General features: G+C 47.3%; 1 protein-coding gene across 7 annotated transcripts in view; it reads right to left on the bottom strand.

The window, feature by feature from the left end:
- bt (projectin protein bent) overlaps positions 1–22,284 on the bottom strand; it is a 243,329-nt gene that overhangs the window by 190,115 nt on the left and 30,930 nt on the right. Inside the window, exon 1 of one of the 7 annotated variants that reach the window (XM_075671552.1) lies at positions 17,598–18,089. The exons of the other annotated variants lie outside the window; for them this stretch is intronic. Coding sequence (XP_075527667.1) covers positions 17,598–17,608 — 11 coding nt within the window. The 5' untranslated portion in view covers positions 17,609–18,089. Of the gene's footprint in view, positions 1–17,597; positions 18,090–22,284 lie in introns of those variants that run through there. 7 annotated transcript variants of the gene reach the window in all.

Here is a 22,284-nt window from a genome sequence, read left to right as displayed (position 1 = left end):
AACAAAGCTTCGCAGTTGAATAAGAATACGTCCTGGTCCGTGAATCAAACTCGAGCGTTGGTTCTGGGTTTGACTCCCGGACCAGGACGTCTTTTTAAAAAAATTAACCATTAAATAAGCAACAAAATTTTTGCTAACTTGGTAAAATAATAAGTAAAAATAACTAAGGTCAATGTACAAAGTTTACTTTCATTGCCGAAAATTATGGTTTATAACTTTTATTAAATGATCAGTGAACCCGTCGTGATAGCGGAGTGGCTATCGTGTCGTGCTGCTTAGCCCGAGGTTGCGGGTTCGATCCTGGCCGCGGCGGTCGCATTCGAATGTTGGCGGAATGCAGAAACACTCGTGTACTGCGCTTTGGGTGCACGCTAAAGAACGCCAGGTCGCCAAAGTTATTCCGATGCCACTGATTACGGTGTCTCGCATAACCTACTGTGTAATTTCACAACGTTAAGCCATACAATTTAATTAAACGAGCACTTATAGCAGGACTAGCGGGGCTAAGAAACTCCACAGCCAGTAGTCAAGAATAATACGAACAGCGCTTACTATATATATAACACAGCGTTGGTCCAACGTAACCGCATCTCAACCGCGATGTTTCTATGGGAGGACACGCGCAGACTCAAAGCCAGTGACTGTGCGACAGAAGGGCTTCTGCGCCAGCAACGGAGGAGGTGTAGGGAGTCCCCAGTCCAAGTAGGTAAGGCGGGCGTCTGCCGCTCAGGCTAAGTATAGATCAATGCGCGCACATCGTAAATGACTGCGGTGTTGACGAACCTGCGGAGCCCCCTTTGGAAACCTCCCGTAGTGCCCAGACCGCCTCTTCGTTCACATCTTAGGTCTGCTGGCGGCAGACGTAAAACGTAAGCCTTTCGATATTTTTTTGTGTGGCGCGTAACGGGCTAGCAAGTGTCGAAGTAAAAACTTCCCTCGCTTACCGTGTAAATAGTGCGGGAGGACGTCGTTTACTCGGTGTTTCACATGTGCGAGAAGCCATAAGGAAGCCCCCGCAGTGCACACACAGCTTCTTTGCTCCCTCCTAACTCCCCCCCCCCCCCCCGCCCGCCTCCACCTCCTTTTTTTTCGTTCTTTTTTCCGCGCCGTCAGTGCAGAGCCCAGAACAGGACGCACTCAAGCCAGTCTCTCTAGATATCATGGGATAAATACCCTTTATCTTTAAATGTATACAGTGGAGACGGCCAGAAGAGAGACATTGCAAAAACCTCAGTGCATGTAACCTATGTAACTACCCCCCATATGCATGCATTGAATGCATGCATATGAACTTTCTCGCCTCACTCCCAAGGAGCCCGAAATGATTTGGTTTTACTGGAATTTGTTTTCTTAAGGAATTATCCTTAGTGCCGTCATTCCGTCGACGTCTAAAGAGGGACGCGAAAAAATGCGAGTTGCGCGAGGATGCTACGTTTTAAATGAAACTGCAGCATCCTGCGGATGTTTTGACTCTGGTTTATGAATACTTAACGACACCTCTTTATTGACTAATCGCGTTAATGCTGGCGAAGGTGCGAGAACTGTCACTCAAATGATTCGGGCAAGACATGCGGTGCCCGGAACAGGTAAACTGCAGTCTATAGCATCAAATATTAACTTTACATAAACAATTCAATAATTGATTATGACACATATAATCCCGCATTTTGCTGTTTTTTGATTGAAACGGACCGCTAAATTTACAACTGGCGCAAAAAAAAAAAAGACACGAGAAGCCCAGTGCATGCAACGTGCCCTTTGACATTCTAGTAACGCCTTTCAGCCTGTATTTACAAGAACTAGCCCCAACGTCAACTACATAAGTTAGCTATCCTCGCACTCGTGTCGTATCCGCTTGTCTTCAATTGTTTTCAAACTGGGCGAAAATATAGATAGCGATAACAACCATCGCGGCAAACGTGCCATCTCGTGAGCTTATCACCTGGTACACAAGAGGCTTTGAACTATGCTGCTATACGCTGCAGGCGTTGCTTTCTAAGGAACCGGCAGTTGCTGCCGACTACGGTCCAGACGGGTTGCGTGCGCTATTTTCAGATGCTCGGACGCAATGCTGTTGCCTAAAATTGCCTCAGCTGCTCAAAGTTTCCAGACGGAGTCTTGCTCTATATTCTGCCGTGAGTATGCGGTCGAGAAAATGCACAGGCGTTAAGAAAGAAAGAAAGAAAGAAAGAAAGAAAGAAAGAAAGAAAGAAAGAAAGAAAGAAAGAAAGAAAGAAAGAAAGAAAGAAAGAAAGAAAGAAAAGGCGTGTGTGTTAACGTCATTTGCAAGGAGGGAAACGTTTACAAGAGCTCATTCCTCTCTTGCTACAAAAATATGGTGAGCGAATTGAAAAGGTTATACGCCGCTAGTTTCGGAACGCCATTCCGGTTATTTTATTCTAGATCCCAAAATGTTCTCTTTGTCCCTGCAATTAGCAGCTTATTGAAATGAAGCAAAGTGCGCACTGAAAAAGACCGAGGCGAAAAACTGAAAAGAAAGCTTTTGCATATTGGTCTACGTTGTCAGTTTTTTTTTAGACTAAAACTTTTAGCTCCACTCGGGCTGTCGATGAGGCAAGCAAACGAAGCCGCCACATCGTCTTCTATCATAAAGATTGTGCTCTTCATGAAAGGACGATTTGTTTTATTCTGAATTCACACAACGCGCGCAGTTAGAAATAAAAACTACTGCACGTGGGTAGTGGAACGTGAAATTAATTCGGTGTGTGCATGTACACTCACGTGTCTTAGAGATAATTGTCAATATATTGCCTTTATTGTGATGCGATTGTCTAAATGAGTCAAAGTGGACCTCATGACCCAGGATCACGTGAGCAGTCGCACAGTTCCCGTCACAGTTATATGGCGTCGGAACGTTGACTAAACGAAACACATGACGATGAATTCTCTTAGAGTGTTTGAATTGCCAGTTTTAGGCAGCTGTCTGAATAATTGCTGCATACAACCAGACTTGTTACAGCTGTGGCTAGGCTGGCCCGTATACTATCGGCGGCCGGGATCGGCGGCCGGGCAGCCGACGCGCTTTGTAAGAAAGGTCAAGGAAGGAAGCCGAGCATTGAACAAATTTATTGCACGGCTACGGTGTCTTGTGGCCGATATCAACAAGAGAAATAGGACGCGTGGGATCAGATGTCATTGACCTGATGTCACGGCACGCACGTGCAGTTCCTATACAGGGCGATAATTTTTGAGTGTTATAGAATTTTGAAAAAATCGCCTGTGGCAGACAGCACAATTCGTGTGCTTGAGCTGGATTATTCGAATAGTCGGACATTACTAGCATAAGAAATTGGAACACATGTTCAAACAATTAACAATAACACTAAGTAACTTCTTAATTAATTACCTTACGGCACATGTTGCAAGGAAGGAAGGAAGGAAAAAGTGGAGAAGGAAGGCAGGGAGGTTAACCAGTTTTGCCTAACCGGTTTGCTACCCTACACATGGGAGCGGGATGGGGGGGATGAAAGATGGGGAGAAGAGATAGAGGGCACATAACACGGCACACACATCGTTGGTTACAGTCTGTCACTCTTGTGCGGTACGTGACATCACTGTCACAGCCGCTTGTCCAAGCCCGTATCCTTCATAAACCGAAGTAGTCCCTTCGTCGCCTTCAGCTGCGATGACTTCAGTCGGCGATATGTGAAAATGGTTGCAACTGACAATGGTCTATTGTCAAGGTGCGCTAGAACGGACGCCATGGACTGTCTCTGAACATTATATTCAGGACAGTCGCACAGAATGTGTTCCAGCGTCTCCTCGCAAAGACAGGCATTGCAGAGAGCGTTGTCGGCCATTCCAATGCGAAACGAGTAAGATTTCGTGAAGGCCACCCCTAGCCATAAGCGATAAAGCAGGGTGGCCTCACTTCGGCGGAGTCCGGTTGGCATACATAGATGCATCAAGGAGGGCAGGTCGTGTTGATGATTGCTGCGGTTGGTCTGGCTGCTGGGTGTGCACCATAGAGAGAGCGTGATCTCCCGTGCAAGCACTTGAAGTCTGCTGGCTGCGTCGGACCGTGAAAGTGGTATGGCCTCTTCCTGTGTGTCTTCAAGAGCTGTCCGAGCGGCTTTATCGGCGTCTTCATTTCCGATGACGCCGCAGTGACTTGGCAGCCACTGAAACGTCACGTGATGTCCTTTCTCATGTGATGTATGAAGTAGGCATCTAATATTGAATACGAGCTGTTCGAAGGGCCCGCGACGCAGAGCTGATAGTACAGATTGTAGGGCTGCCTTTGAGTCGCTGAAAATTGTCCATTGTCGAGGTGGTTCCCGATTGACAAAACAAAGTGCAGCTCGAAGAGCAGCTAGTTCCGCAGACGTAGAAGTTGTTGGGTGGTCAGTCCTAAAGCTGATGGTAATACCTCTTTCTGGGACGACTACAGCACCGGACGAACACTGGATGTTTGTGGAACCGTCAGTATAAATATGTGCACGGTCTCCGTACCGCTCGTGCAGAAGAAGCAGAGACAGTTGTTTCAGCACAGGCGACGACAGCTCAGACTTTTTCCCGATTCCTGGCACGTTGAGATGGACTGTGGGGCGGACAAGGCACCAAGGGGGCATCGATGGTTTAGATGCAGCGGTGAAGCCCGAGGGAAGTTTGTCGTTGTACTTGACAATAGTTTTTGAGAATGATGCTTGGTGCCTGTCTGAAGGTAGTGTTGCAAGGTGGTGATAGGGGGCCCGTGCCAAATGTCTGATATGCGTTCTCAGGGTTTCCACCGTGATGTGAGTCTGCATTGGATGGTCCCGAGCAATCGCAATAGTTGCCTCAGTTGACGTGCATCTCGGCAAACCAAGACAAACTCTGAGTGCTTGAGCTTGCGCTGCTTGCAGAACACGAACATTTGTCTTGCAGGTGTTGTTCAGTACAGGTAGACTGTATCTTAAAAAACCGAGAAAGAGAGCTCTGTAGAGTCTCAGCATTGCGTCTACTGACATCCCCCACGTCTTTCCTGTCAGGTATTTAAACAACTGGGAGGTTGCTGTTAGGCGTCGTTTCATGTAAGCTACGTGCGGCTCCAACAGAGGTCTCGGTCGATAATTACGCCAAGAAATCTGTAGGTTCTGACATAGGAAATGGTCCGCCCATTGATTGAGATGACATAAGGCGTCATTGGTTTGCGAGTAAACGCCACTAGGGCGCATTTTTCTGGCGATATGCTGAGACCTTGTTCACACAAGTAGCTCGCTGTCAAAGTAGCCGCTCTCTGAAGCCGTGCACGTATCTGAGGACGTGTGACTGCCGAAGTCCAGAGACAGATGTCGTCTGCGTATACTGAAATTTGGGTGGTAGTTGGCAAGTGTTCAGCAAGCCCAATAAGAGCGAGGTTGAATAGCGTCGGGCTGAGAGCACCGCCTTGAGGAACGCCCTTGCTGGTATAGCGTCGCGTAGTTGGCCTATCGTCAGTTAATACATAGAATGATCTTGCAGATAGGTAACTTGCAATCCATAAAAATACTCGACCACCTAAGCCAACCGTCACAAGAGCGTCGAGAATAGCCTCATGTAATACGTTATCGTATGCCCCTTTCACATCTAGGAATAAAGCTGCAGATAAACGTTTACGGGACCTTTCGTGCTGGACATATGAAACGAGATCAACTACATTGTCGATGGAAGAGCGGTCACGGCGGAAGCCAGCCATGGAACTCGGATAAATCTTGTAGTGTTCAAGGTACCATTCCAGGCGGCCAAGGATCATCCGTTCCATTATCTTTCCTACACAGCTGGCCAACGCTATCGGGCGGTAAGAGGTGAGCTCTAGCGGGGATTTGCCCTGCTTCAAGATTGGCACCAGGCGGCTCACTTTCCATTCGTCAGGAACATTTCCCTCCTGCCATGAGGTGTTGTAGAGACTCAATAGTGCTATCCGTGCGGATTCTCCGAGATAGCACAAGGCTCGGTATGATATACCATCTGGACCCGGAGATGATGAGCGCCTGCAGAGAGCTAGTGCCGCCTCGAGCTCCTCCATTGTAAAAGGAAGGTCCATGCGGCAATCTCGGGAATGGGGGACATCATCTCGGGCTGGAAGATCTGGACGTGTCGCTTGGTCTGCCATTCGCGCACAAAAGTCTTCTGCGACATCGATGTCTTGCCGCCCTTGGAAAAGCGCGAGTGCCTTGAATGGAAAACGCTGTTCCGGGAGGCAACGCAGACCTTGCACCGTTTTCCAAATGTGAGACAGCGGCTTGCGGGGGTCGAGTGTTTGGCAAAACGTTGCCCAACGTTCCGACGCTAATCTATTCATTCGACGCTGAATCTTCTTTTGTATCCTCCTGGCTGCCCGAAGGTCATGGATTGATCTTGTACGCCGATATCGACGTTCCGCCCGGCGACGAAGTGCGCGAAGTCGCTCTAATTCTATGTCGAAGTCGTTTCGCGTGTGAGAGATCGTCAGTATGCGAGTGGCGTTCCGCATCGTATTTTTAATTGTTTGTTCTAACCCAGAGGGTAGGCCCTCGCTGCAGGCATCTTCCATATCAGATTTGAAGTTGGCCCATTGAATCGTCCGAATGGTATTTCGTGGGCCAGATCTAGACGACAAGCCCTTGATGGTCAGATAGGTGGGAATGTGATCACTCCCATGTGTCTCAATATCTGGCAACCACTTCACATATCTGGCGAGAGAGTTGGAGACAAAAGCAAGGTCGAGACAGCTGCCGTATGTCACGCCTCGAAGAAAGGTGGGGCTACCGTCGTTCAAGAGAGTAAGGCCATAGTTGTAGGCGATGCTTGATAATCTTCGTCCTCTTGCATTTGTCTTTGTACTTCCCCATGCTGGATGGTGTGCATTGAAATCTCCTATGATGACCCATGGGGCGGGGCAAACACTCAAAATATCCGTTAATCTTTTAGTGTCGAAATTGCTGGAAGGCGATATATACACGCCTATGAGAGTAAACAAGAGTTTGTTCTTTTTAACTGTGATGCAAATATACTGATTGTCGTCGTGGGGCGCAATTGGTTGCAAAACATAGGTGAGTTCACGTCGAACAAAAACGATGATCTTGCTGCATGCACTATTTGTTGATGACATGAAACATTCGTACCCTGACAGTCTGATTGGTTTCGACAAGTTGGGCTCACAAATGACGATGAGTGGAAACACATTGGTGTACACATACTGACGGAAATCTGAAATTCGTGATTTTAGCCCTCTGGCGTTCCACTGCATGACAGACGCTGCCTTGACTTCTTTTCGGAAGGATGGGGTATGGGTAGCCATCTTTCTAGTTGAGGGATTCAAGCACTGGGCTTAAGGCGTCCAGCACTTTAAGTGCGCTTCGAGCAGACGGTGTCCCCATCTCAACTAAAATCGTTCGGATGGCCTCCATGAGGGAACGTAGCACCGAGATGACTTGATCTGTTTTAGGTGAATCATCAATGGCCGGAGAAGGCTCCGGTGGCGCCGTGACCTTCTGAGGTTCCTTAGCAAGGGAGCGGCTCGGTAGCGTAGGCCATTCCTCTAAAGAAAGAGTCTTATCTGATGCCCTCGTGGAAGTGGTGGGCCCTTTCGCGTCGCGACTAGATGGTTCCGTAGTGGAGCGGGTACTATCTCTTCGCTCATGCGCCTTCTTTGAAGACGTACGACGGTGCCGACGTAGACGCCGACGCCGGACTACTTCGGCTGCCTCCCTGTGGGCCGAATTGTCTCTGGCCATTTGCTTAAGAACCGCGCGCTCCCTCTTGATGCGGGGGCAGGCTTTCGACGAGGCTGCGTGAGGGCCGCTACAGTTGGCGCACTTCAGAACTGTGGCACCGCAGGTCACTTCTGCATGAGGTTCAGCGCAACGGGGACACAGAAGCGAGTTGGGACACACGCCCTTTACGTGTCCTAGCCTGAAGCACTGATGGCATTGAAGCGGCTTCTGGATGAATGGTCGAACTGGATGTCGAAAATGTCCGACTTTAACGTGGGAGGGTATGCAATCCCCCTTGAAGAGTACTTTTACGCAGCGCGTGTTCCCAAGACGGCGCACTTGCGTAATGATCGTGCCCTCGTTTGCCGGCTTGATGAGGCTAGGTAAATCTTCATTGGGAATGGCAATGTCAATGTCGTAAATTACACCGGCTATCGATGTGTCGTCGATCGGGATGAAGGGGCGCATTTTGATTCCGCCAAGCTCCGTGAGTTCTTGAAGTGTTCCAAGCGCACTCGCGTTGTACACGTCTATGGCGAGTATATTCTTGCGTGGGTTTATTCTGATGTCTTTAATTTGATCCGGCACCGCACGTTCCAGAAAAATGGATAGGACTTGCCTGTTCAGCAACCGTAGGTTGCTTGACGGTTCTTCCGGCATAAAGATGATGACGTGTGGCCAGCGCGAAGGCCTTGACTTCATAGTCGTAGTGCTCGCAGGAGGTGACGGCGCTGTGTTGGCGAGCTTTCTCTTCGCCCTCTTACTCTGGACGGGTATGAAGCCGTCGTCGGATGAGTCGTCTTCCGACATAGAGTACAGCTCGGTGTCCTCGGTGTCGCTGGGGGAGCCAACTCGCTTCCTTGCGGTTGACAGCCGTGATGACTTCTGGCCAGGCGGGCCTGTGGCATGCTCCGCGTCCATGGTCGCAAGACGGGGAGGTGAGGCACCCCGAAAGGCAAAGAGTTCACCAAAAATGCAGAGAGCACAGAAACAAGCGTTCTGTCAAGAAGACACTTCGTCGTCTTCCCACATGTTGCAAATTACTAATTGTAGCCAGTGAGCTTGAAAGACGTATCCACTTGAAATGAATTTCCTGGATGGCACCAAATTCGAGATATTATTTCCCAAAGCGTGGGACGAAATACATGGGCGTTCTGGTTAGTTTCGTGCTTCAACGCATAAAATAGTGTTTTGTTAAAAAAGTATGTGGAACAACAGTGCACTTTTATGTAAAGTTTGATAGCACATATCTCCAAACTGGCATCACTCTGAAAATTCATTCCAAGTGGATGCAAGTTCACAGGCTGCAATTCGTAAATGTGCCGTGAAGTAATTAATTCAAAAGATAACTAGTTGATTTTTGTTAACTAGTTGAATATGTGTTTCAATTTCTCGTGCAAGTAATGCCCGCCTCTATGAATGATCCAGCTCAAGGGCTAGAATCATGTTATCTACAACAGGCAATGTTTAAACATTCCATGAAATTAGAAAATGATCACCCTGTAAGTACTGCAGCAGCTCGGTCTTGTCACCGCCTCTTGAAGGTGACATTAGCAACGTAAGCGATACATGCTTCAGTTTGAGGACTCGTTAGCACGCCCGCAATCACTGACAGAAGAACTGGAAGTCGAACTAGCCGGTGTTGATCCATTATTAACAACAGCGCGACAAGAGCACAACGGACAGATGCAAAGTGAACACGCAGAGCGGCGACTCTCAATTGAATTTTATTTGAAGGAAATAAAATAGACAAAAGCTACGCATGCGTACATTTTCTCCCTGATTGCAGTTTGCGCTTGTCGTGCGCAACTGTGTTTCCTCCGTGTTTTGGGCTATTCCTCTCGTGAGCGCAAGTCACGCGTATGACGTGAGGACAAAAACCGGACGCATAAGCAGACAGGACGTAGTGTGAGCCGTGATGTCTGAGTCTCTCCTTTTTCTCGGTGCACTCTAAACCTTTTGTAGGAGTATTAGTTGTCTTCATTAACATCAATAAGACAACTATTATCACTGATTGCATTTATTTCCAGCCTTAATGGTGACTGCTGCCAGGAAAGAAAGCCTAGCCAAATTATTTTCAAGCAACTCTTTAGCTGTGAATACCAAATAAGTATATCAAGCCCAATACGAGGTAAGTCTTGTGGTCAAGCGGAAATCTGCATTCATTTGATAGTGCAGCTGAGGTAAATAAATAATACAGAAACAATGTATACAGAAAAAACGCACTGGCGTTCGGCGCACTAAGGCGAGCGCACCGACGTAGTGTTTTCTTTTCTTTTTCATTTTCCGTACCTTGAGTATTCACAGATAATGGATTGAGATTGGGTGCCTGGTGCACCTTCATTTATGCCCTAAAGATACTGGCTGAGGCCAGTGGGCTAGCGTCAGACCTATAGAGAGAGTACGGCTGAACTTTTAAGGGCGCAGGAAAGAAGTAAAGAATGCTAGTTAGAATAATACACACAGACGTCGGTGTTACACCAGTCATAAGCGATCCTCCTGGTTTGTGTTTCCGACAAAAAACTCTAGAAATTCATCCGAAGTCACGGATGAATTCCTAGAGGAAATTTTCAATTCCCATTGAAAATGACTGCTTAGTGATCTCCCATCAGGCGTTCTGTTCTAAAAATGCCGATCTCGGGTCTACGGCATGCTAGATAAGTAATGACTGCTAGGTAGTGCCATATCTTCTGATGTTGTTAATATGCCAGGCGAAGATGTTTCTCGTGGTTCAAGCATCCGGCAAACTCGAGGAATTCATTCGCGACCGCGACGAGCTCTACAGTTGAAGAGACCTGCCCAGAGATCCCCTGTCGTCAAAACGGAGCCTCGCGTCTCCCGTACGAAATTATTTACCAACTGGGCTCCTGCGCGGAATCCCGTCAGAGCCATCTTCTTGCACGTTGCCTAAGCGATCGCATTTATTACTAATAGGTATGAAAGCTCGGTGTCTAGCGGCATGTTATTACGCGCTGAACCCAGTGTCGAGACGCAGCCCATTCCATTCGCTCAAACTCTTCGTGTTTGCTGTTTCTCGGCAAGCAAGACGGCGTCGAGCATCCGGGAATGCCAGGTCCCCCTACGTTTAAATATACACGCTTCGGCATTTCCAAGAGCAGAGCACGCGTGGGTCACAAACCAGTCTACGGGCAACAGTGGGACGCCTTGTGCGGGGATAAATTATTCTCTCGCGACGCCAGTGCGAGCGGTCATGTCGCAACAGCTCTGCGTGCGTCCGTCCGGGCCAAAACGGCAGCTGGCTCCGACAAAGTGAAGAGAAGAGAGAGAGTCACGGACATAACGATTTTTGTCTGAGAACCCTGCACGTACTTCTCACCTCCAGCACGATGGAAATAGCCTAACGCGACATAAGGAAATATTAGGCAGCCACACGTACATCAAGTCGTGGTAAAGGCAAGGTCTTTCGTCAAGGAACAACCTGACATCGTGCTGGAAAGCCGAGCTGCTAAGACATCGCTTGGGGAAAGATGGTTGGATAAATGCGAAGAGAAAACATAGTAGGCGAGGTTGGATGGGCATTCTGTGTCGAAGAAGCTCGGGCGCTCAGACAACTAGCCGTCCTCGCCAGAACTCACGGCTTTGGTTTAACATTGCTAAAGGAATCAGAATGTTCGCTGTTGGGTAGTAAGGCAGTCTGAACTAGACAAAAATTGCATAAAGGGTCGTATGTGATAGAGTAGTACCAACATGAGGGCTTTTGTGTGTTCACAGGCTATGGCGTAGTGTTTGTGACGGTATGCGTCTTGCGGGCGTGTGCCTGTGGTAACCTAGCTTGTGATTACGAGTAAAAGTGCAGCTGTTAGAGATATATAGAGTTTTGAAGATACTATACTGGCCCAACTTTTAAGCTAACTCAGCGCTGCCCTCAAGTACCTCTTTAACCACAGGCTTTTGTCGGCATTTTTGTAAGACTTCAGTGCTTAACAGACAAAACACGCTTCACAGGAAATAGCCGTCGTCTTGACAGACGAGTCTTGTAATGATATATAAGCGCAGAAACTAAGAATAATCATCGAACTCTTCATCATTAGATGATGTCGGTGAAGGCACTAAAAAGCTTAACAGCGCAGTGTCATAGTAATCAACAATGCTGACAAACAACATGACTTTACAAGTTGATTCATTCCATTGTATATTTTTATTTCTTTTGTATTGCACACATTTATTTGCCTGCATTGTTTTTGACACTGTTATGATTACATTTTAAGTTATTACGTTCTTTGCTCCCTATTACGCAATATCCCACAAAAGGACTTTAATGGTTAAATAAAAAAATACAAAAATGGTGATAATCTGTGTTTATGTGTGACTTGCGGTTTTCTTTCAAGTTTGCGCGTCGACATTTGACATAATTCCACTTCGCAAAATTCAAGATACCTTCAATTAGCAGTCGGCAGAATGTAATAATGTTAAATATGGCCACGGGCTCGACAACAACAAACAAGTGCCAAGTTCCAGCTCAATACCATATGCCAAAAGCAGACGGCACACGGACGTTAAAACAAGACTAAAGGTAACACGATCGCCGACTTTTAACGACGAGAACATTAAAAGAAGGCGCTCAGATTATCTGTCAACATATCGTCCATATGCCATCCGCACTGTTAAAAACAACAAAGAAATAAGAAAGCAGGTAAGTACCAGACAACATAGCATAAAAAGCCTCATGTGTTCTGACACTATACTGAACGTGGTGGCCTTGCAAGCTCATTATTTCTCTATCAAGCTGACATTTCATGGCACTCTTGATAGGGAGCTTAATTTTGTTGTCACCGTAATTGTCTACTTCGCAGTCTGTACTTCTGGGTGAGCACAAATATTACCGCGTATAGAAAAGAAGGCCGGAGCTCAAAGCAAGACGAAGATAAGAAATTTAGGACAATATGGAAAAGCGTGAGTTCACAAGCATTGTATCCCCCTAGTGAAAATCGCAAGCTGTCGTCAAATAATAGACGTAGCATAACGCGCCAACCAATTTCGTAAGCGAAACGTCTGGACAGAACAAGTAGAGGGCGCCCACAATCCACAATCACTCGAAAAAAAAAAGCATGAAATAATGCCGGTGAAGCACTACATTCTGAAAACACAAAATACAACCTCGTTCCATAATTAAATGTAGAGTTGAATGGGTTCAATAATGGTGCATGAATCACACATCAATGTCCAGGCAGTATTTGTCATATGTCCCCGTGAGCCGCTTCCTCAAGGAAGTAGGCGGACATTCAAGGGGCATCAGAGACAACAACTAAAATAATGACCGGGAGAGAGAGAGAGGCAATAAAACAAAAAAATACACGGTGAAAAGTGTGTCTTCTTTGAAAAGGCGCATTCAGCCACATCGAACGGTGACGCTGCCAACAACCATCGGTGACGTCGAGGGCAGGAGGCGATGGAGCGTTGCGAGGTCGGAAATAAGAGCAGAGGCCAGGGCAAACATGCGGCGACGCTATTTATAGCAGCGCCGCTTGGCAAACAACGAACAAAAGTGGAAACTGGCAGCTCCTCTTCTCGTCCACGTTCCTCTGCCCTTTCCACATAATTGAACGCCTTGTCATTGACCTATGACGCGGTCTGATGTCACCGATTGCTCTCTATCTGGCCATGTCTACACTAAAACTCGAGTTCGTCACCACTAGCCACTGCCACAAGTGACACAATGCCAGCAACTGTGTGGCAACGTTCGAATGAAAGGGCTGAACTGGTGAGGACATAAGGAGTGAAAGACGCAAGGACTGGAGTTTCGCGCTCTTGCACAAACAGTATTTTTGCCATTGTAACAGTTTGTACGTCTGTGCTCTTCTGGCCGATGTTCAGATAACGTGAACTGGACCAGGCTGATCGCAATTTAGTTTACTGGGTTTTGCAGGCGTCACCATATCAACTCCTAACTTAATCAGCACTACCACTGTCAACGCCGGATCAGCATAGTTCAACACGGGAACCAGCCACAGCGAGTTTCTAGTGTCACCCTCCAAGTCTATGAATCACAGGGGGCACACGACAACCCCAGGCAAAATGCCATGTTTAATCCTACTGAATAATTTATTTTTATGAAGCACTTCATATTTAATCCCTAAAAACGTATTTTCTAAAATCATACTCAAAAAAAGAAACGCTTCATTCCTTAATTCATTCATTCACCTGTAATAAACATAGTAACAAAATGTACAGGAGGAGGGTCTAAAGTTCTGGCCTCTAAGGGAGCTTCCTGATAATGCCACTTTTGAGAAACTCATGCGATCACGGCGATGGCAGAATAAACTGAAGGACAACTGAAGATCTGAACATCGGTGTTGTGATTCTGTCGTAATCTAAAATTTTCGTGCAGAAGTCATTGCTAACGCTTACGTCCGCAAGCTCTTAGGTGCCAGTAATGTAATCATGAGAGGCTTAATCATGCGCTAGGCTAGGCGAACATACAGCGCCTTACGAATATTTAATCCATTCATCTCAATATTTTATCACGGCATCTTTATTTCACTGACAATACAAAAAAAAATAATTTCCAGTTTTGATTTGAATTGAATTGAATTCTGGGGTTTTACTTGCGAAAACCACGGTTTGATTATGAGGCGCGCCGTAGTTGGGAACTCTGCATTCATTTTTACCACCAAGGGATCTTTAACGTGTCCCAAATGCACGAGACACGGGCGTTTTTTGCATTTCGCTTCCACCTAAATGCGGCGCCGTGGCCGGAATTTGATTTCGCGACCTCGCGCTTGCAGCGCAACACCATAGCTGCTAAGACGCGAACAATGCACAGAAACGGAAGAGATCCGAACAAAAAGAGGAAAAGCAGTTACCCTGACCATTGTTCGCGTTTCCTTGACAAAGCCTATTTTTCTCTTTTATCTCCCTCCCTCCCTCTCTTTGACAGAAGTGAACAGCGGACACAGTGCATGCATAATCCACACGCTGAAAAAGAAATTGTACTTGTAATCAGTCAAACTGGAAAAAAAGACTACAATATAATACATAATTTAACTATAAGCACAACATAAAAAATTCCGTCACTAAAACAATGTTACATATTGTTTATGAATATAATGTGACGTTAAAGTCATGGAGGAGAAAACGAGTCGAGATTGAACGGTTTGTTGCCCGACGATAACCAAAATTTAACCTCAGTAGCGCAGCCGCTAGCGTAACAGGGAAGCCGTCACCGATGCTCTCTTCGGTAACGGCACAGAGACCCCAAAGGCCAGAAAAAGTGTGTATGTGCGTGTAGGGCTGGGGGGGAGCGACTTCGAAAGGGAACCCCTGAACCACGTCTGCTATAACTGACTGGTTGGCCTTTGGACGCCCCCGAATGCAGTCCGCGGTGGCGGGACCAAGCCGAAGGGGACAAGGCGCAGTAATATTAGCCCCTCTGACTCACGCAAACAAGTCAACGCTGCAGCGCCCGCTCACCACCCTCCTCGCGGGGCGGAGGAATATTAGAAATAAAAGAGAAATTCCAGCCTGACTCCTCCCCCCCCCCTCCCCGTCTTTCTTCTCCCAGCCGGGCCCGTTCCTAGTTTCTTGGCTAGTCGCGCAGTTGGCTTCTCGAACATGCCCCCTCTTCTTTGTCGCTGCGTACCTCTGGACGAAGGGAACAAGCTAAAGAAAGAGCCAGCCCACATAAACGACAGCACCAGCAGCAAAAACAACGGCGCGCGAGGACAGCGATACCGGCGCGTCTCTGGGCATCATCTTCGCTTTCGGCGGTGTCAGCATGTTTTGCACACGGGCCGCTACTGCTGCCTCCGCTACTGTTGGAAACGTACGGCTTCGCGGGGCCTCCTTCCCCTCATCGCCCCCCCCCCTTTCGCCCACCATACCTCGCCAAGGTCACCCTTCCAGACGTCCCGTTTGGCATTCCCGTCCCATCGGAACGCCGCTAACGAGAAAACTCATCCAAGTTCTTTGGCCCTGTTTACCGAACTGTTCGTACGATGTATGATAATACCCAAATGAATGGCATTGTACGTAGCGAGACTGCACCGTGGCTGTGGCTGCACCGTGGCGATAAAGACTGTAGGCCAGCCGCGATTAAAAAAAAATATCCTGAACACATCAACAGGCTCATTTTAGTGAATTAATTTCACAGCAAACACAACAGCCAATGGCCGTATTATCGGTGCATTGTTTTCGGGGACGCTTTCTGTCTTGCGTGACGTAACGATCAGATAGACGCCTCAATGGAGAAAAGAGAATCCTGTCCGCTAGCTCATTCTGTGAATGTGCGCTGAAAGTGCTATTTCTGAAAGTTACCGGCTGAGAATACTGCCTGAAGTGATTGCCCAAGTCAATGAATATCTTTGCGAAATCAGACTTTCAGAAATGCGTATTTGTTTAATTTTATTACAGGAGAACCTTTATGTGAAATTGATGAATAGTGCCATTCACATTTTGTCTAAAATTGAAGGTTAATACATGTTTAGTTAAGAGGAGTTACTTAGGGCCTAGTGGGTACATAGTTTACGTAGTATGTATCTTTTGTAATTAGCGCGGTGAACAGGTGGTGCTATGTTTTGCGTGAACTCTGGTTAATCGTTTGCCCAGTGTGCCTGCAGCTCCTTTCATGGTTCGTCAACTGCGCCGCTGTAAGCGACACACATCGTGAGCGCGCCATCCGAGTTCAAACGTAAGATACTCGAATGGCCTGGACGTATACCGGCCTTAAGCTTATCAACTATGTGCCCGAAAGACTCTGCGAAAATGCAAAATCTCTCGCAAAAGCTGAAGTCCGGAGCTACCGAAAATTTGATTTTTGTGCACTTGTTCAAAGGAAGGCATAATAAAGAAAGAAAACCAACATGATTACGCGTTGAATCGACGAGAATTTGACGCATATTAGCGCTAACCTTATTCGTTGTCATATATAACAAAATGGTATTCCGGCAGAATATTTTGTTCAAGAAAGATAAACAAAAAGGTTGTTCTACATGATATGCTGTTTTGCAATGCTATCAGCCGTTAGATTGAAATGCAGAACGGAGGTAATCGCTAGCGTCAAACGTGTACAGATGATGCTCTTTTCATTAGAAGACTCACGAGAAACCATGATGTATCTCTGCAGCGATAGCGAAAAATATGTATATGTGTCTATATTTATGAACAGTCGCTCTTTACTCTTAGAAAGGTGACTTTTTACATCGCAAGTTTGTGTTTATTCGACAAAGGTTTACCTTGCAGTTGTGGACACATACCCACCAGCGAAGCTTAATTCACTGAACTATACCACAAACGGCTGTGGGCCCTCAATCGCGGGCGCAGTAACTCAACACTCACTCTCACCTTCGAAAGGAAAGCTTGCTGCTGCTACATTTTTTCAACAAAGGGACAGGAAAAGTGTTCCACAGTGAAGGTTATGGCTGAACTTTTGACGCGTCATACGCTCGTTACGACATGGTTTGGCTGCCTTGAGACCGGTGGATTAGGAGCCGCTTGTAGAACCGTGTAAAAATCGGCGCGGACTGTTAATGGGTCGTGCAGACGCATGCACTACACATTTCGGTGAGCGGTTAGAAAATATCGTTTGACAGCCGGATAACTATGATGGAAAGTACTCGAAAGTGGCTTCGCAACTTGACGAAGCTACCCACGCAGTTGGTTAAGCTAACGGGAGAATACTTTGCAACTGCGGCCAATTGTGCAGAGAGCGAACAAAGCTTACTCTTCTCACGATGTGGCCATGTAACTTTCATATATGAACGTATGCCGTTGGTTTTCAATCTTCGATTACGACACAATCACGGAACTGTGGACTGTGGAAGAATCTCCAAGCGTTGCGTTTTTATTCGCGCAGTGGCGACCACTACCTGCATTCCGAGCACAGAAAGGCCTCGCTCGGTGTGCGAGAGCAAGAGCGCGCGGCTAAGCGGCGCTCGCCAGCACGAAGAGAGGAGATTGGATTACCGTGTCCCCATCACGCCGGACGGCTGTCGGCGGCGGCGGCGATGGTGCTAAAATCCTCGCCGACTTGTCGAGGGCGCCGTGGTGTGGCCGGCTTTGCACCAAGAACCCGCACGGGGGGATCGAGCACCGATCCCCACCCCTTCTCTCTCCTTCTCTCTGCTGCGCTCTCTGCTGTCGCTCACTGGCAGCGGAGTCAGACGAACGAACGAGCCGGCAGCACAAGGGGAGTTAATCCAGCAGCGGAGGGCACATTCCCGGGGCGGCAGCCCGGCGTCGGCGTAGACCTTCGAATCCGAGGCAGCGAAGCAACTCTGGCGGGCGCCGAAGGCGGCGACGATTCGTCGTATTCCGAGTTCTCTCTTTCGTGGTGGTGGTCGTGCACGTTCTCAGCGGAGGGGGGGCACCCCCGACCCTTCAGGTGACGGAGGGATTCCCGAGGCGCTCGCGCTGGAGTGCCGGGCGGGCGGAGCGCGGTTTTTTCGTAAAGTGGGCCGGGCCCCGCGGCTGGGACGGGTGTAAAAGCGAGAGGGTGGAGAGAAGGCCCCGCGCCGCTCGGGGAAGGAGAGAGGCGGTTTTCCGAGAGGCCCAGGAGCAGGTATACAGGGCGCCGAAGTCGGGGGTCCGAGGGTGCGGGAGAGGGACGTCGAGACGGGCGGTGTGCACAGCGGTATCCGGCGCGGTAGAGGAGGAGCGTGAGAGAAGGAGGAGAGAGAAAGAAGAAGGATGGAAGATGCTGCGACTCCCTCTGCTCTTTCTGCTCCCACAAGTGCCGCCGCCGCCGCCGCCATCCTATCGCAGCTACTGACTCGCCCAGATTGCGTGTTTTACAGGTATTTGCGAGGAGGCTCGAAGGTGGGAGCGCTTCGGAAGCTGACCTTCGGGAAGGTCGCCTAAGGCGCGCGACGCCGGAGCGGGAAGAAGAGGAGGAGTAGGGTAACTCAGATCCCCGACTGAGATTACGATGCGTTCGCAAGCAGGCGCCGGAGACGCAGCCAGACCTCGGCGATCACCGAGTCTTCAAAAACTGCGCCGATGTAGGGGGAGAGACGTGCGAGGAGTCGCTTTTTATGTGCGAGAAGGGCATAATTCCGGATTGCTGGCTGATGGCTCGTCATGAAAGGAGCGTTGCATTTTAGCTCTGTATCACACGAGCTAAACTGCCATTTCGTCTATTTCAGTTTACATTAAACACAATGTACTTGGTTGTTTAAGGATATCTTTATTACTAGTCTTAATTGACGGATAATTCGATGTACTAAAACTGAGCTCCACACGAAAGCAAAAACTTAGAGAGCCCTCGTGAGGCGCTGGCACCACAGTGACAGCTTCGCAGCTAGCCGTCATGGCGTGTCTCGTGAGAGCCTTTCGGTAAATTTAATATACCGAAAAACATTTCTCTGTTTACTTTGACTGACAGGATTCATGGGTGATAGGTATCAGCTCGGAGCCTTAAAAATCCTTGTCCAGAAACAGCGGAACGCTTATTGCTTACTTATTACGGACGATTTTAACAACCTAGAAGTGCGTATTAGATTGCCCTACCGCACGCAACAATGAGAACAAAGAAAAAAAAGATAATAATAAAGAAAAAACTAATAAACATTGACAAGAACTTTTTAATTTCCAATGTGTTTAAGATGGCATTTGTCACTGCACCGAAACAGAGATGTTTTCTGGACCATGTATTTTTTTGACATATGCTTGTATTTGTTTAATCAAATAAGGTCACTGACATTCCGCAAATCGGACGAAGTATTCCGTCAGAAAAAAAATTGTCACACACCTGACAATAGCAGAAAGTTACAAAGGTATCCCCTCCCCCCATTTCAGTTCCGCAGAAAAACAATATTGGAAGTTAGGTTGAATAAATATGTGTCGTAGCCTTGAGCGCGAATCCGTGTGTACTGAAATCGTCCCTTTGTAACATTGTGTTCTATTACGGTGGATCGCAGTTTTCCATTACGTGAAGTTTCTCATTGCCCTAGCAGGTTTTGGCGATGAGCGGGAGCCGTGGCGAGGCGCGTTTTCTGGTGCAGCGCGGTTGAGAAAGCCTGTCTGTGCCTGAGCGCACGTCGCTTGGAGCTGCTGCGCTGGCCCCGTTTTCCGCGCGAGAATATTTTGAGAGTTGGACCTCACCGGGAGACCCACTAGACGGGAGGGGGGTGAGATGGAAGAGCGTCCCGGGCTAGAATCCGCACAGCGGAATCCTCGAGATTCGGAGCTTTCTCGTCTCCGCGCAGTTTTGTTTGTTGACTCGTGGTGGCAGCGGGAGTTGTTCAACGGGGGGTATAAGATGGGCTGGCAGGCTCAAGCATTCTGGTAGAACATGACGCTTAACTAGGTCGCTTAGCAATGCTATGAGCCATCCTAGCTTCCGCTGTGTCCAGAATTAAAGAAATAATAAGCAGTTTGAAATTTGTAAAACCCGTATTACTGAGCGTCTGTCATAAACTGTCAATCTTTCACGCCCGTTTGTACCCTCTGAAGCGTGTGAAGTTGTAGTCGTTTGTGAGCTTCGGCTCAAGGGGCGTTCACATGGCTTTAACGGTACAAGCACTGGGAATCCGGGCGGTGCCTGTGAGGTATCAATAACTACGGCCATCTCTGTCGCGAAGACGTTGCCCTTGCTATCACGACAGCTGCAGTGAGCTTATACAGCCACCATTTAGGACGTAACAAAGACATGCAGCGATTATCAATATAATGCAACAAAATCGTCAATCGGGCCTGTTGGTTGATTGGCATCATGAAAACTTTTTGAAGTGCAACGAAAGACAGTACACAAAGAAACAATAGGACAAGGCGCTTTGTTGTTCCTTCGTGTACTGTGTTTCGTTGCGCTTAAAATATTTTCAAGGTTATCAATCGGTTACGATAATGATCACATATCGAACAACCAAGTCGCAATATGAACTTTCGGGAAAGCGCATCCCTACGCTTGTTATCGCAAGGATATCGCTACACAGCAAATACAAGAGACAGAAGAGAACGGCGGTGATAGAACCCCAATGTCTGTCTTACTTGTACAGCGAGAGCATTTATAAAAAATATTATGTACATTGCAATTAACAGTAGAGCCCCTATCAAGAGAGCAACGTCGGCAGAAGCAAGCTAAAAACAGTATTCAGTTTTTTTTTTTTAGGTAATCCGTTCTAACACTTTATTATACCTCTTTTTGTATACTATTCTACCATGCAAATATGCTAAAAATGACAAATGGAACACTACTACTACTACTACTACTACTACTACTACTACTACTACTACTACTACTACTACTTCTACTACTACTACTACTACTACTAACTAGCACTACTTTAAAGCGTGCCAAATAAAAGAGACACCTTTATTTCAGTTTCATTCTAAAACATTTTGCCGGTATCGCACCCTTGACCCTGGTTCTACCATTTCGTGCCGGTTGCTGCGCGTGTGCTTGTGCTCCCGCTTTCGTAGCCATCTTTCCTGTCTTGCGCCAGTTGACACCAGCTTATGCCTGAAAATTGCCCAATCTGATCACTAGACGTGATAATTATCTGCTCTACTAAGATGTATTTCCCTTTCATTAGCGCCTATTTTCTTACTCGAGTATACTAGTGGTTAGCTACTTGACGCAGTACATGACATGGAAACCTCCGAACCTTCCTCATCTTTCCATCAATTTGATGTCCACCTAACCTCGGTGCTGTCAAATAAAACGTTAGCAGAAAGAATCTGGGAGTCAGTGCCTTGGTCTATCCTTTTCCCCTGTTCGTATAAGCTAAACTTCAAAATAAGTTACAGGTCTTGTGGTGCTCGAGGTATTTCAAGAAATGAGCTAAACACACCACCATATTTTATCGACATAGAATATCCCATATGTGGAAGAAATCTCCGAATGTGTTCATGGTCTGCTCAATGAAGAGTAGTGCCACATTTTCTTTGATGCACCATTTTGGGTTGCCTTGCCTTGCCCTAAATGTAGTCGTTATTCACACATTACACGCTGTAAAAGAAGTAGAAGACGGGAGCACTTTTTCACGTTCGTCACTATTTAATGCAAACCCTCCTTTGTGAAAACAAACGATAGCTGGTCTCATGAGGAATTAACGCAATGCTCATTCTACAAGTGAACAAACACATTTTCAATGAATGCGACACGATGAATAACGCGAGCGTGTCGGGAAATTCGTAAAACGTTGTTGCATTTTTTATGAGCCAGACACCGCACTTTCCGTGACCTCAAAAAACAGCCTGGTTAGGCAGATCTAGCAACAACAAACTGCCATGAAGTTTTGGTATCAGAACATCCCATTTCCTATACACAGCGTGAGGAGACGTGAGGAGGAGAAGCCCTCAAATACACGCAATATTGCCGCTCGACTGGAAGCTCGGGGCACTTTGCGTGTATCGCAGGCTTCTTTCACGCTCGGAAAAACACTTTTATGTAGCACGTATCGAGCAACAGAAAGCTAACTATAATATTTGAGAAGTTGATCAATTAACTAAGACTAATCCTCTAATTAGGCGGAATGAAAAAAATAATCCGAGTACCTCCAAGCGACGGCAAACAACATTACCTTGGTTCTATCCAGCTACGTGGCATATGTAATTTTTAATGCTCGGTTCAAGTTACATGTATTGATTACATAGGATTGATTACACCTGCAGAATACCGGGACGTGTGCTGAACTTGCTTGTTGTAGCACTT

This window comes from Dermacentor variabilis, chromosome 10, assembly GCF_050947875.1.
Source record: "Dermacentor variabilis isolate Ectoservices chromosome 10, ASM5094787v1, whole genome shotgun sequence".
NCBI classification, from domain to species: Eukaryota; Metazoa; Arthropoda; class Arachnida; order Ixodida; family Ixodidae; genus Dermacentor; species Dermacentor variabilis.
Note: the sequence above shows the minus strand (reverse complement) of the source record. Positions and strands in the feature narration are given on the sequence as shown.